This window comes from Carica papaya, chromosome 1, assembly GCF_054855325.1.
Source record: "Carica papaya isolate Zhongbai chromosome 1, ASM5485532v1, whole genome shotgun sequence".
Lineage (NCBI taxonomy): Eukaryota > Viridiplantae > Streptophyta > Magnoliopsida > Brassicales > Caricaceae > Carica > Carica papaya.
In genome coordinates, this window is record NC_142309.1 from 18,038,504 (window position 1) to 18,050,733 (window position 12,230).

At 33.8% G+C, this 12,230-nt stretch overlaps 1 protein-coding gene across 1 annotated transcript; it reads left to right on the forward strand.

The window, feature by feature from the left end:
- Positions 1-338: 338 nt before the first annotated feature.
- On the forward strand, positions 339-1,284 carry LOC148270379 (agamous-like MADS-box protein AGL62). The gene is made up of 2 exons (XM_088221682.1): positions 339-665; positions 742-1,284. Exons 1-2 carry the CDS (start codon positions 345-347, stop codon positions 1,165-1,167), a joined length of 747 nt encoding a protein of 248 aa, XP_088077808.1. The 5' UTR covers positions 339-344; the 3' UTR covers positions 1,168-1,284.
- Positions 1,285-12,230: the final 10,946 nt, after the last annotated feature.

Consider the following 12,230-nt stretch of genomic DNA (forward strand, 5'->3'; position numbering starts at 1 on the left):
GAAGGTTCAATTTTCATGTATATCCATCTAGCTATGTATCTATATAAGTTAAAATAATGATGATTTTGCAAATTGTATAAAAGTACAGCTAAAATTTAACTTTAATTGTCCAGATTTTTCCTACCATATATTTCAATAAGGAGGAGATTCTCAAGCAACCCTAAACAAGTAAATTATTAAAACAAGAAAATATATACAGGATGTCTACCTAAAATTTATTAATTCACAACCTTGATTCAAATCTCCTATAAATATCACTCATTTCCCCCTCTTTCAATACAAATTATTTCTCTCCATTAATCTCTCTATTAATTTCTCTCTGCACATATTCAATACTTGTGACCATGGCGAGAAAGAGTAAGGGACGACAAAAGATTGAGATGGGGAAGATGAATAATGAAAGCAATCTCCAAGTCACTTTCTCCAAACGTCGAGCTGGACTTTTCAAGAAGGCGAGTGAATTGAGCACTCTATGTGGGGCTGAGATTGCTATTATCGTCTTCTCACCCGGTCAGAAGGTCTTCTCTTTTGGCCATCCTTGTGTCCAGACTGTGTTGGAATGTTTTGTTAGTGGTAATCCACCACAAGCTGCTTCTGGAACCATGAAACTCATTGAGGCTCATCGGAACACTAGTGTCCGTGAGCTAAACATGCAGCTCACTCAGGTTATTTTAATTTCTTTCCTCTCTTATAAAGTGTTTTAGGTATAAATAATATATATTAATTTTACTACATGTACAGGTTTTGAACCAACTCGAAATCGAGAAGAAGCGAGGCGAGGAGCTTAACCATATGAAAAAGGCAAATGAGAATCAATGTTGGTGGATGGCTCGCAAGAACGATATGAGCTTGACACAACTTCAACAACTGAAGGCCTCTCTCGATGAACTGAAGAAGAATGTGGCTAAGCATGCTGAGAAGATTTTGATTCGTACCCAAAATAGTCATCATCCTCATCATCATCTTCCTCATCCTCATCCTCATCTTCCTCATCCTCATCCTCATCATCATCATCCTAACCATCCTTTTTTTCTGGGAAGTTCTTCCAGTGGAGCAAGTCTTCCTTTTGAGACAAAGCCTGCTGGATTCAGTTCTAGCATTGTTTCATTCAACAATCCGAATATGATGCCTCCAAAGTATCATGGATTTGGCCAAGGATTCTTCTAAGTGAACTTTTTTTATTTATTTAAAATGAATTTTTAATTTTTCCGGCACAGTAAATGCCTCAGTATTAGTCTTTATATTATGTTGGGTTTTAGGATTTTAGCTTCTAACGAATAAGGGTTTGTTCTAGAAAATAAGAGGCGTCTTATTTTATGTTATTTGTTTAAGTACTTTGTAATCGTTCAGTGATACTGCATCTAGTTCTTAATATAAGTTTTCTTCCTTAAAACCCTTTGCGCTTGATTATATATATATATATGTATATATCTCAAACATTCTACTACGCTTTTTTTTTTGTCATGCGTTGTGACACTATCAACTGCTACCTATATAACATATCGTAATATGTATTATTTTAATATATAAACAATTATTATTAAAATATTTACTCATTTATATTCACCATACAAAATGTAAAACACATATATACAAGAGTTTAGCCTCTATTATATATATGTGTGTGTGTGTGTATATATATACAGTGATCTATTATCTCTTATTTATTGTACACCATACCTCGAGAGATTGAGGAAAGTTTAGAGCTTGAGGTAAGCATACTAGAATTTTTCAATATCAAAAGCTTTCAGCTTAGAGATAGATATTAGATTACACAAGCATGAGTTTTTGTTATTCGGGTAAATTTATGGAATAATTAGCATGCACAAGAATTAAATTACGTAAAAATTATAATCTACTATTTTCTTATGTACAATTTAAATGTATGTATGATACTAAATGACTGTATGAATCCAAATAAAAATAGAACATATAGGTTGTAGAGAAGGTAAGTAGTAGATCTATATATAGATCAACTTTAAAAGTATAATATAGTTAATTTATTCTTATTTAACAAAAAAATTGTAAGAACGACATGATAGGGAAAATAAAAATAAATTGTGCATTAAAAAGATGATGCATGTACAGATATAAGTGCGCGTTTTATTGAAATGTATATACGTATTTAATCATAAATCTGGCTATTACACTCCTATATTGAATTTGGAGCTATGTTGGAATCATAAATCTACTCAGCATATTATATTCTTTCTCATTTTTTTTTATTTCTATTCCATTCGAATTTCTATTTTCTATATTTTTACACTGGATCTACAACTCGTGTATGTCTACAATTTATATCTTTTTCCCATGAAGACATCCTTCTCTGCTCTAAGTTCGGTGTAGGTATCAAATATTGATCATATTGTAGCTATTATGTGAAGACAGCTACTAAATTTTGTAATAAAAAATTTGCTGGCAATGCTTCTAAAATGCAGGGGACACTGCATATGGATTGGATAGATTGGTTATATTGTTAGCAGGAGCTAGTAAATAAGAGATGTCATAGCTTTCTTGAAGAAAACTATCGTACAGTGTGCTCTCACCCGAGCACCATCTGAAGTCGATCCACAGTAGCTAAAAGATATTTCAATCTAAAACCAATAATCTCTTCTGTTTTTAGTCTGAATATATTTCTAAACCAGAGTTTCAAACATATATTTATACGGGAGAATTTGACTCTGCTTCCCGATTCATGTGATCCATTCAATTTTGATTAACGAGGGTCTTATTTTTGTATACTTATCTTACTATTTTAAAAAAAACTCGTAACAAAGAATGAAATTTTTTCGCTAAGGAAAACATATTTCTTACCAGATGCTTAATCAATGCATATAAGTGTGATATTCAGTCTTAAAATTTTATTTCAAAAGATTTATTGTTAAACATATTTTCAGACTAATTTTGTACACTGAAACTAAATATCTTTAAATTTTGAGAGAAAAATTAATCTTGAGAGCAATAAAGGAGGCCGATAAGGAAAAACATGCTAATAGATTTAAGATTAAATAGAAAAAAAAAGAAAGAGAAATAGGAAGGGCTGCTGAATGATGCATAAACATGGCAATACTATTATGATATATTGTTTACATTTTGAAGCCTTATGAAACACAAACAGATATGCATGAAGAACATATTGCGTTCAAGGACAAAAACAGAACAAGAAGACTGGAATATAAAAAATATATAGACACGTTTATATCAATGAGATTATGTCAAATTCAATAATAACGGTAGAATTTAACTTCTCTCTTGCGTTATACCGAGTGCATGACATATTCATTATCAGATAAGATCATCTTTTTGACCATGTTAAAATCGAGCCTTCTAAGTTACTTGAGAACAACTAAATGATATGTTAATATGGGAAATGCATAAAAGGCAAAAACTCTTGAACTATTTCACTTTAGTTAATTTATGCATGATGTAAGAGCATTAGGTTATATAAATCTTCATAAACTTTCTATTTTGTGTTCGAAGATCGTGGCTATTATGATCATTTCCATGCCATTAATAAATTTCTTCTTTGAGATTGAACCAAACTTGATGCAATAATTTATTCATGAATGCATCTAATAATAAAAATAAAACAAAAATACTGAAATAAATAAATAAAAAACAAATAGATAGATCATATCGATGAGACTATCAAATTTATTCAGGGTAAAAACATTTTTAACTTCCCCCTAGCGTTTCACCAAATGAACGACATATTAGTTGTTGGATAAGATCACCTTACTCACCATGATAAAACTTAACTTGTTGATTTACATAAAACAATTATATGAATTGTTAGTAAGTGAAATGCATGAAAAAGAATAACTATTGAACATTAGTTTGTTTTAGTCAATATTAGAGAATTAGATTTTATACGCTTACGTATACTTTTCATTTTTGTATTTGTCATGATCATTAATGCGCCAAGGATGAATTTTTTCCTCAGTTTAAATCAAGTAGTAATAATTTGTTCAAAAATGCATCCAGTGATAGAAGCTAGATAAGAAGACTGGAACATAAAAAAATATAAACATATAAACTATCTGGATAAAATTATATTAAAATTCACTAATAATTAAAGAAATTTAACTTATCTCTAGCATTATACTAAATGAATGATATACTAATAGTTGAATAAGATCATCTTGACGACCGTGATGACAACAAATTTTTTTATTTAGTAGAAAATAATTAAATGAACTATGAATAAGGAAAATACATTAAAGGGAATTTAGGTTCAACATGCTTGTGTAAACTTTCTATTTTTATATTCCAATATCGCCGCGCTCATATGATCATTGACGGACGAAGAATAAGTTTTTTCCTTGAGATGTAAGCAAATCAAAATTCATAAATGAATGTTTAACTATGTACTAGTAATAAAGGTAAAGAATTCTTGATAGTATTATAAATTTAAGTTTTGGATTATGTCAAGATATTCCTTACCTTATATTTCAATGAAAAAAGGATTGTAGCCAGAAACGTAAATGCATAAAAGTTAAGTAAATCCACCTAACTCAATTTGGATAGCCTCAAGTGGTACCTTCAAACCTTATAAATACCTTGCGTAGTTTACAATCATCAATTGCAATAATAGCATACTTACATCCTCTCATCATACTCTCCATTATCTTCTTCTCAATTTGCCGAGGTTATCTTTTTTTATTTTCAGTTTTAGCAATGGCAGATGAGGGGACATCAAATAAAAGCAAAAGTCGTCAAAAGATCGAGTCAAAAAAGATGGAGAATGAAGCCAGTCTCCAAGTTACCTTCTCAAAACATTGAAGTAGCCTTTTTAAGAAGGCGAGTGAACTTTGCACTCTTTGTAGACCAGATGTTGGCCTTATTGTTTTCTCCCCTAGAAATAGGGCCTTCTGTTATGGCAATCCTAATATCGATATTGTGATTGATCGTTTTCTTAGTATTGATGTTCGTCCAGCTCGAGATCCTGACAACGACAATGATACTCAAGAAACAATCAGTAATATCACTGAGGTGTTAGCAACTTATTTGTTATCTTTTTTTTATAATATCCATTTATGATAATCCAAAAATTGTCATGAGTCACTAATACTTAAATCTATGACGTTACGTGATATATTTTGAATTTTTTGTTGGACTTTTAAATCTTTAGCCTAATTATTTATCTAATACTGCAAATACATGAATATGTGTATATGATAACAGGCTTAAGACAAGGAGGAGGCAACAAGGAAGCGAGGTAAAGAGCTCAAACAAAGAAGAAAAGGCTTGATGAAAGAGCTTTGGTATACGCATTCAATGGACAAATTCAAGCTGAAAGAGCTTGAAGTTTTGGATGCTGGTATGAAGGCCTTGTGGAATGATGTTGCCGAACTTGCAAAGAAGCTAAAGAAGGAACAAGGTAACTCGAGTTCTGCTGAGGGTTCTCCAAGGGATGACGGGATGTTTTACTTAGATCCAGCAATGAAGGCCTTGACTACTCTCCCCATGCCTAGTATGCCCAGCAACCCAACTCATGAATATGCCCCCAGCAGTACTAATTCAACTCCTCCCCTGAATAGCTTCTGTAACCTAGACTCTGGCAATCCCAACATAATGATGATGGATAACCCGTTGAATGATTCAAGCATGACGTTAGATCCTGTTGATGACTTGAAGGCCATGCCTAGGGATCTCTTCAATAATTTAGTCATGATTGAGTCAGATGATCCAATTGCATCACTTAATGCAGGAGATAATCCAGACATAATGTCTGATGCCTTCGGGAACCAAATTGCAACAATGGATATTAATCTGTCAAATGATCCAAATATCGGGCCTAATGAGTTTCTTAATCCGATTACTATGCCTCATGCACCAAATGATCCAATTAGCACAACATCCGATGCTCTAAATATGATATGTATTGTGCCAGATGATTCAAATCTAGACTCAGTATTTGATGGCTTCACTCTAGAGATGCTGTTTGCGGATCCATTGGATGATGAGAACTTCATTGTGGACAATCCAAATGAGGCGGCTAACGATGATAATCCGAAAAAAATGCCGCCTCCTCTTGCAGGGAATGTTCTAGGAAGCGGCCAAGGATTTTAATGACTAAGTTTGTTGATTATCTTGAAATGAATCAAGGGCTAGTTTGAAGAGTTTCACTATCGTGTCTTTTGTTTTTGTTTGTCTTGTCTTTCAAATAATGATTTGGGAATTTGGGATTTCAATTGGCTTGAGTTTTGTATTTGCTTACTTTCAGGTGGTGTTCTTGTGTGTTCGTGTGTGTGTGTGTTTTTTTTTTCTTTATAAATGTTGTCGTTGTTAGTCTTGGATCGAGTTAATAAGTATATGTGTGTTTCATGAGTGTTGTTTATTTTACATTCTTGTTAACTACAATTTCGCAAATCTTTAAAAATATTTAATCTTTTATAATCACCCTATAAAGTACATTTATATGATAGTTCCATCTCTTTATATATATGTGTGTATGTATGTGTATGTATATATATGTATATACAGTAGTCACTTATCTCGCATTTATTATAAACTATATCTCGAGAGATTTAAAAGAGTTTAGAATTTGGTATCAATACACTCGAGTATATGAAAATATTAAAGCTCTTTAAGTACGTAATAAATTTATTATTTTTAGAAAGTTAATTATTACATTATATATAAATATATGTACGTGTATATCTGTGACTTTGAAGAAAAAAGGTAAAAGATTATTCCGCATACTCATTTCGCTTCCCTATTCCATTATATAGAAATATATAAATCTGTTGGTATATATTTAATTTGGTAGCATGCTTAAGAGTTTGTATAATTTTAACTTGTATTTAATTTAAATTACAATACAAATACCACATATCTGAATTTGAAAAGAGTTATGATTCTAAATCAAATTTAAATTATAGTTTTTAAAAACCTTTAATATGAGTTTGGATTTTGTGATTGTATTAAAAATTCTGGATTCACTGATACAATGTAAAATAATTCAATTGACGTTTAGTCTCAATATCCGAATGTTAAAATGAGAATGCTTTTGTTATTATTAAAAAATATGTAAATAATTTATTATGAAAAATTATATCTGTCATTCTCATATATATCAGTTTCAATATAGATATTCAAAAGGACAATATAGTATTCTCATCACAGTTAAATGTAATAAATTATATGATAGATATAATTTGTAATGTATATATTTAAAAAAAAAATTATAAGCTATCCAAAATGCAATAGATTGAAAGATCGATCATTCTCTTAAATATATTATTTTTAAATTTTAATATTCAAAATAATAAATAATGTGAAAGAGGTTATAAACTATTTAATTCGTCAGGATATATTATATTTTCAAAAAGAATTATAACGAATGACATACTAATAGTTGAATAAGATCATCTTGATGACCGTGATAAGAACAAATTTTTTTATTTAGTAGAAAATAATTAAACGAACTATGAATAAGGAAAATACATTAAAGGGAATTTAGGTTCAACATGCTTGTGTAAACTTTCTATTTTTATATTCCAAGATCGCCGCGCTCATATGATCATTGACGGACGAAGAATAAGTTTTTTCCTTGAGATGTAAGCAAATCAAAATTCATAAATGAATGTTTAACTATGTACTAGTAATAAAGGTAAAGAATTCTTGATAGTATCATAAATTTAAGTTTTGGATTATGTCAAGATATTCCTTACCTTATATTTCAATGAAATAAGGATTGTAGCCAGAAATGTAAATGCATAAAAGTTAAGTAAATCCACCTAACTCAACTTGGATAGCCTCAAGTGGTACCTCCAAACCTTATAAATACCTTGCGTAGTTTACAATCGTCAACTGCAATAATAGTATACTTACATCCTCTCATCATAATCTCCATTATCTTCTTCTCAATTTGTCGAGGTTATCTTTTGTTATTTTTAGTTTTAACAATGGCAGATGAGGGGACATCAAGTAAAAGCAAAGGTCGTCAAAAGATCGAGTAAAAAAAGATGGAGAATGAAGCCAGTCTCCAAGTTACCTTCTCAAAACATCGAAGTAGCCTTTTTAAGAAGACGAGTGAACTTTGCACTCTTTGTAGACCAGATGTTGGCCTTATTGTTTTCTCCCCTGGAAATAGGGCCTTCTGCTATGGCAATCCTAATATCGATATTGTGATTGATCGTTTTCTTAGTATTGATGTTCGTCCAGCTCGAGATCCTGACAACGAAAATGATACTCAACAAATAATCAGTAGGATCACTGAGGTGTTAGCAACTTATTTGTTATCTTTTTTTTATAATATCCATTTATGATAATCTAAAAATTATCATGAGTCACTAATACTTAAATCTATGACGTTACGTGATATATTTTGAATTTTTTGTTGGACTTTCAAATCTTTAGACTAATTGCTTAACTAATATTGCAAATACATGAATATGTGTATATGATAACAGGCTTAAGACAAGGAGGAGGCAGCAAGGAAGTGAGGTAAAGAGCTCAAACAAAGAAGAAAAGGCTTGATGAAAGAGCTTTGGTATACGCGTTCAATAGACAAATTCAACCTGGAAGAGCTTGAAGTTTTGGATGCTTGTATGAGGGCCTTGTGGAATGATGTTGCCGAACTTGCAAAGAAGCTAAAGAAGGAACAAGGTAACTCGAGTTCAGCTGAGGGTTCTCCAAGGGATGACGGGATGTTTTACTCAGATCCAGCAATGAAGGCCTTGACTACTCTCCCCATGCCTAGTATGCCCAGCAACCCAACTCATGAATATGCCCCCAGCTGTACTAATTCAACTCCTCCCCTGAATAGCTTCTGTAACCTAGACTCTGGCAATCCCAACATAATGATGATGGATAACCCGTTGAATGATTCAAGCATGGCGTTAGATCCTGTTGATGACTTGAAAGCCATGCCTAGGGATCTCTTCAATAATTTAGTCATGATTGAGTCAGATGATCCAATTGCATCACTTAATGCAGGAGATAATCCAGACATAATGTCTGATGCCTTCGGGAACCAAATTGCAACAATGGATATTAATCTGTCAAATGATCCAATATCGGGCCTAATGAGTTTTTTAATCCGAGTACTATACCTCATGCACCAAATGATCCAATTAGCACAACATCCGATGCTCTAAATATGATACGTATTGTGCCAGATGATTCAAATCTAGACTCAGTATTTGATGGCTTCACTCTAGAGATGTTGTTTGCGGATCCATTGGATGATGAGAACTTCATTGTGGACAATCCAAATTAGGCGGCTAACGGTGATAATCCGAAAACAATGCCGCCTCCTCTTGCAGGGAATGTTCTAGGAAGCGGCCAAGGATTTTAATGACTAAGTTTGTTGATTATCTTGAAATGAATCAAGGGCTAGTTTGAAGAGTTTCAGTATCGTGTCTTTTCTTTTTGTTTGTCTTGTTTTTCAAATAATGATTTGGGAATTTGGGATTTTAATTGGCTTGAGTTTTGTATTTGCTTACTTTCAGGTGATGTTCTTGTGTGTGCGTGTGTGTGTGTGTGTTTTTTTTTTCTTTATAAATGTTGTCATTGTTAGTCTTGGATCGAGTTAATAAGTATATGTGTGTTTCATGAGTGTTGTTTATTTTACATTCTTGTTAAGTACAATTCCGCAAATCTTTAAAAATATTTAATCTTCTATAATCACCCTATAAAGTACATTTATATAATAGTTCCGTCTCTTTATATATATGTGTGTATGTATATGTAACACCCAAAAATTATATTTTTATTATTTAATATATTTTAATTTTTATTAGAATTTTTGTTTAATTTTATTCTATTTTAATATTTAATTTATAAGGTTTTAATTTAATTTAATAGAAATAAAAATAATAATGGTAATAAAATAGGATAAAATTGTTTTTGAGATTTAATTGAAATTAATTTTTGGAAAAAGGGGTGAAATTTTAGATTATGGGGGTGTTTTTGAAAAGCAAATCGAAAACTGAGGGTTAAAACACAATTTTAAAAAGTTGTGCCACGTCAGCAGCCATGTCGGCAGCCCAGTTAGTAGCCCCGACCAACCAAAACAGGCCGCGTGTCAAGGAAGCTGACGCGGAGGCCACGCGGGATAGAGCCAAGTGGGTGATCCGCGTGCACGCGATCGAACAATCCAGATCTCACGCGTGCGGACAGCCCAGATCTCACGCGTACGGACGGCCCAGATCTCACGCGCACGGACAGCTTAGATCTCATCGCGATGGACGGCCCAGATTTATTTCCATTTTAATCGCGATCGGACAACCCAGATTAAATCATGATGGACGGCTGAGATTAAAAGGGAAATATTATAAATAACCTCACCCACACCCAACCCCAAACCCTAGCTGCCAGTACCCTCGCCGGAGAAGAAGAACCAGTCACCGGAGGAACCGGCCTCCGCCACCCACCGCCGCACCGGAGGATTTCTCGACCGCCAAACAAGGTAAATTTTCTCCCCTTGGCTCGTTTTTCGATGCTGAGTCTGCCTATGGCCAAATCGGAGCCAAACCACCGGCCAATCGGCCGATAAACATTGCTGAAGTCCAGCGGCACCGCCGCTGCTTCCCTCAATTTTTGCCTCCGATGAGGCCCTTCCTGGTTCTCGTTCGATGCAATTTTTACACCACTGTGATCACTGTCATTCTCTCTACAGGTTGACCGGAGTAAAACATCAAATCACGACTCGCATTGGAGAAGCTGTCGCACCCGAGAACTCCGCCACTAATAAGTCTCAGTTTTTCGTTATTTTTTGGCCCACCGAGGGCCCTAGGGTTGTTTTATCACAGGAACCAATGCAAGTTTGGCCGAAAATGACCAACCTGAGGTGGATCACTGCTGCAGACGGGGGTGTTGTCGCCGGAGCACGACGGAGCCGCCGTACCGGAATTTTGATATTGGCCGAAAGGGCCCTGGGTCTGATTTTAGGTTTTTTGGGGACACGTGCAGGTATCGGAAGCGTGTTTCAGTTCCCAAAAAAAAATTCAGGGAATCTAGGGACTGCCTGTAGGCGCAGTGTATAGCCGATTTCAAACCCCGAAACAAGTAAGGATTTCTCACCCTATTTCCTATCACGGTATTAAAGTTCAATAAATGATAAAACGGTATTCGTAAAATTAATGGATGTGTATAATTGCTTAAGGTTGCTAATGGAGCCCGAATCTGGTGTATTTATCGGTCAGTTGTTGTTTCATCTATTTTACAGTTTTAAATGCAGTATGGTACTTGATTTGGTTATTTTATGATTTCGTATGCATGAATCCCGATTTCATTTATTATGGTTTGAATTATGGTGAACTCGATGTTGTGTTGTTTGTTTGGTGTTCATTACTAGTTTACGTATTTATGTTTGACTGGATAATTGAGACCAAGAAAAATGGGAAAAAGGTTATGTGAATTGATAAATAGATAATGTAGACAACCTGACTAGATATCCTGGGAGATGGTGGACGGATCGGGTCCGTAAGGAACCCTACCGGGAACGTGGTCTCTCATATCGGACGGGATATGGAGACCTTATGTGTTTTGGCGCCCATACCGGATGGGGTATGGGGACGGCCCGTTTCACCCTCATACCGGATGGGGTATTGAGGTTATATGGTTTTGGCGCCCATATCCGACGGGGTATGGGGACGGCCCTGGAATCAAGTTATTAATGTTAATGGTTCATGTGTAGCAGGGATCCCTTATGGATCCCCATGGATACTAGTAGGCTAGTAAAAGAGGAAATTTGTTGTCTAATTATTGAAGTACAAAAGTATAATATGTGTTATGTTACAAGGTGTATATGATTTTATGATGGTTATAATGTTATTATTTTCATATGTTATTTTCACGAATCTCACCAAGGTAAGTGGACAGTAAAGATTTTTATTATTAATAAATGAGTTTGTTATAAATTATACTCCATTGGTCGTTTTTGTTTTCTACCAACCTTTACTTCTGTGGCAGTGAGATAGTGTGATGTCTTTACTGGGCTAGTGTAGCTCATTCCTTACTTAACTATTTCAAATCAGGAAGATGTGATTCCCGAGCCCGTTCCGCAAGAAGACGGCGAGTTAGACGCCTAAAGATTTTATAGTTCTATTTATAGTTTTCATTTCGAGTATTTCCTTTAATTAACTTATTCTTTCATACGTTGAATACGTTTTTGGTTATCGTGTAAGGGATATCAATCAGAATTTTTATTTCGCTTCCACATTTAGAATTTTTAATACATATATTTTTATTTAAATTTCTGGGGTCGTTACAGTATATGT

What these genes read in the sequence shown, in the direction of transcription:
- LOC148270379 (XM_088221682.1), top strand. Translation starts at nt 345, where the DNA reads ATGGCGAGAAAGAGTAAGGGACGACAAAAGATTGAGATGGGGAAGATG. An exon ending in TAAACATGCAGCTCACTCAG is followed by an intron (nt 666 to 741) that starts GTTATTTTAATT and finishes CTACATGTACAG; the next exon opens with GTTTTGAACCAACTCGAAAT.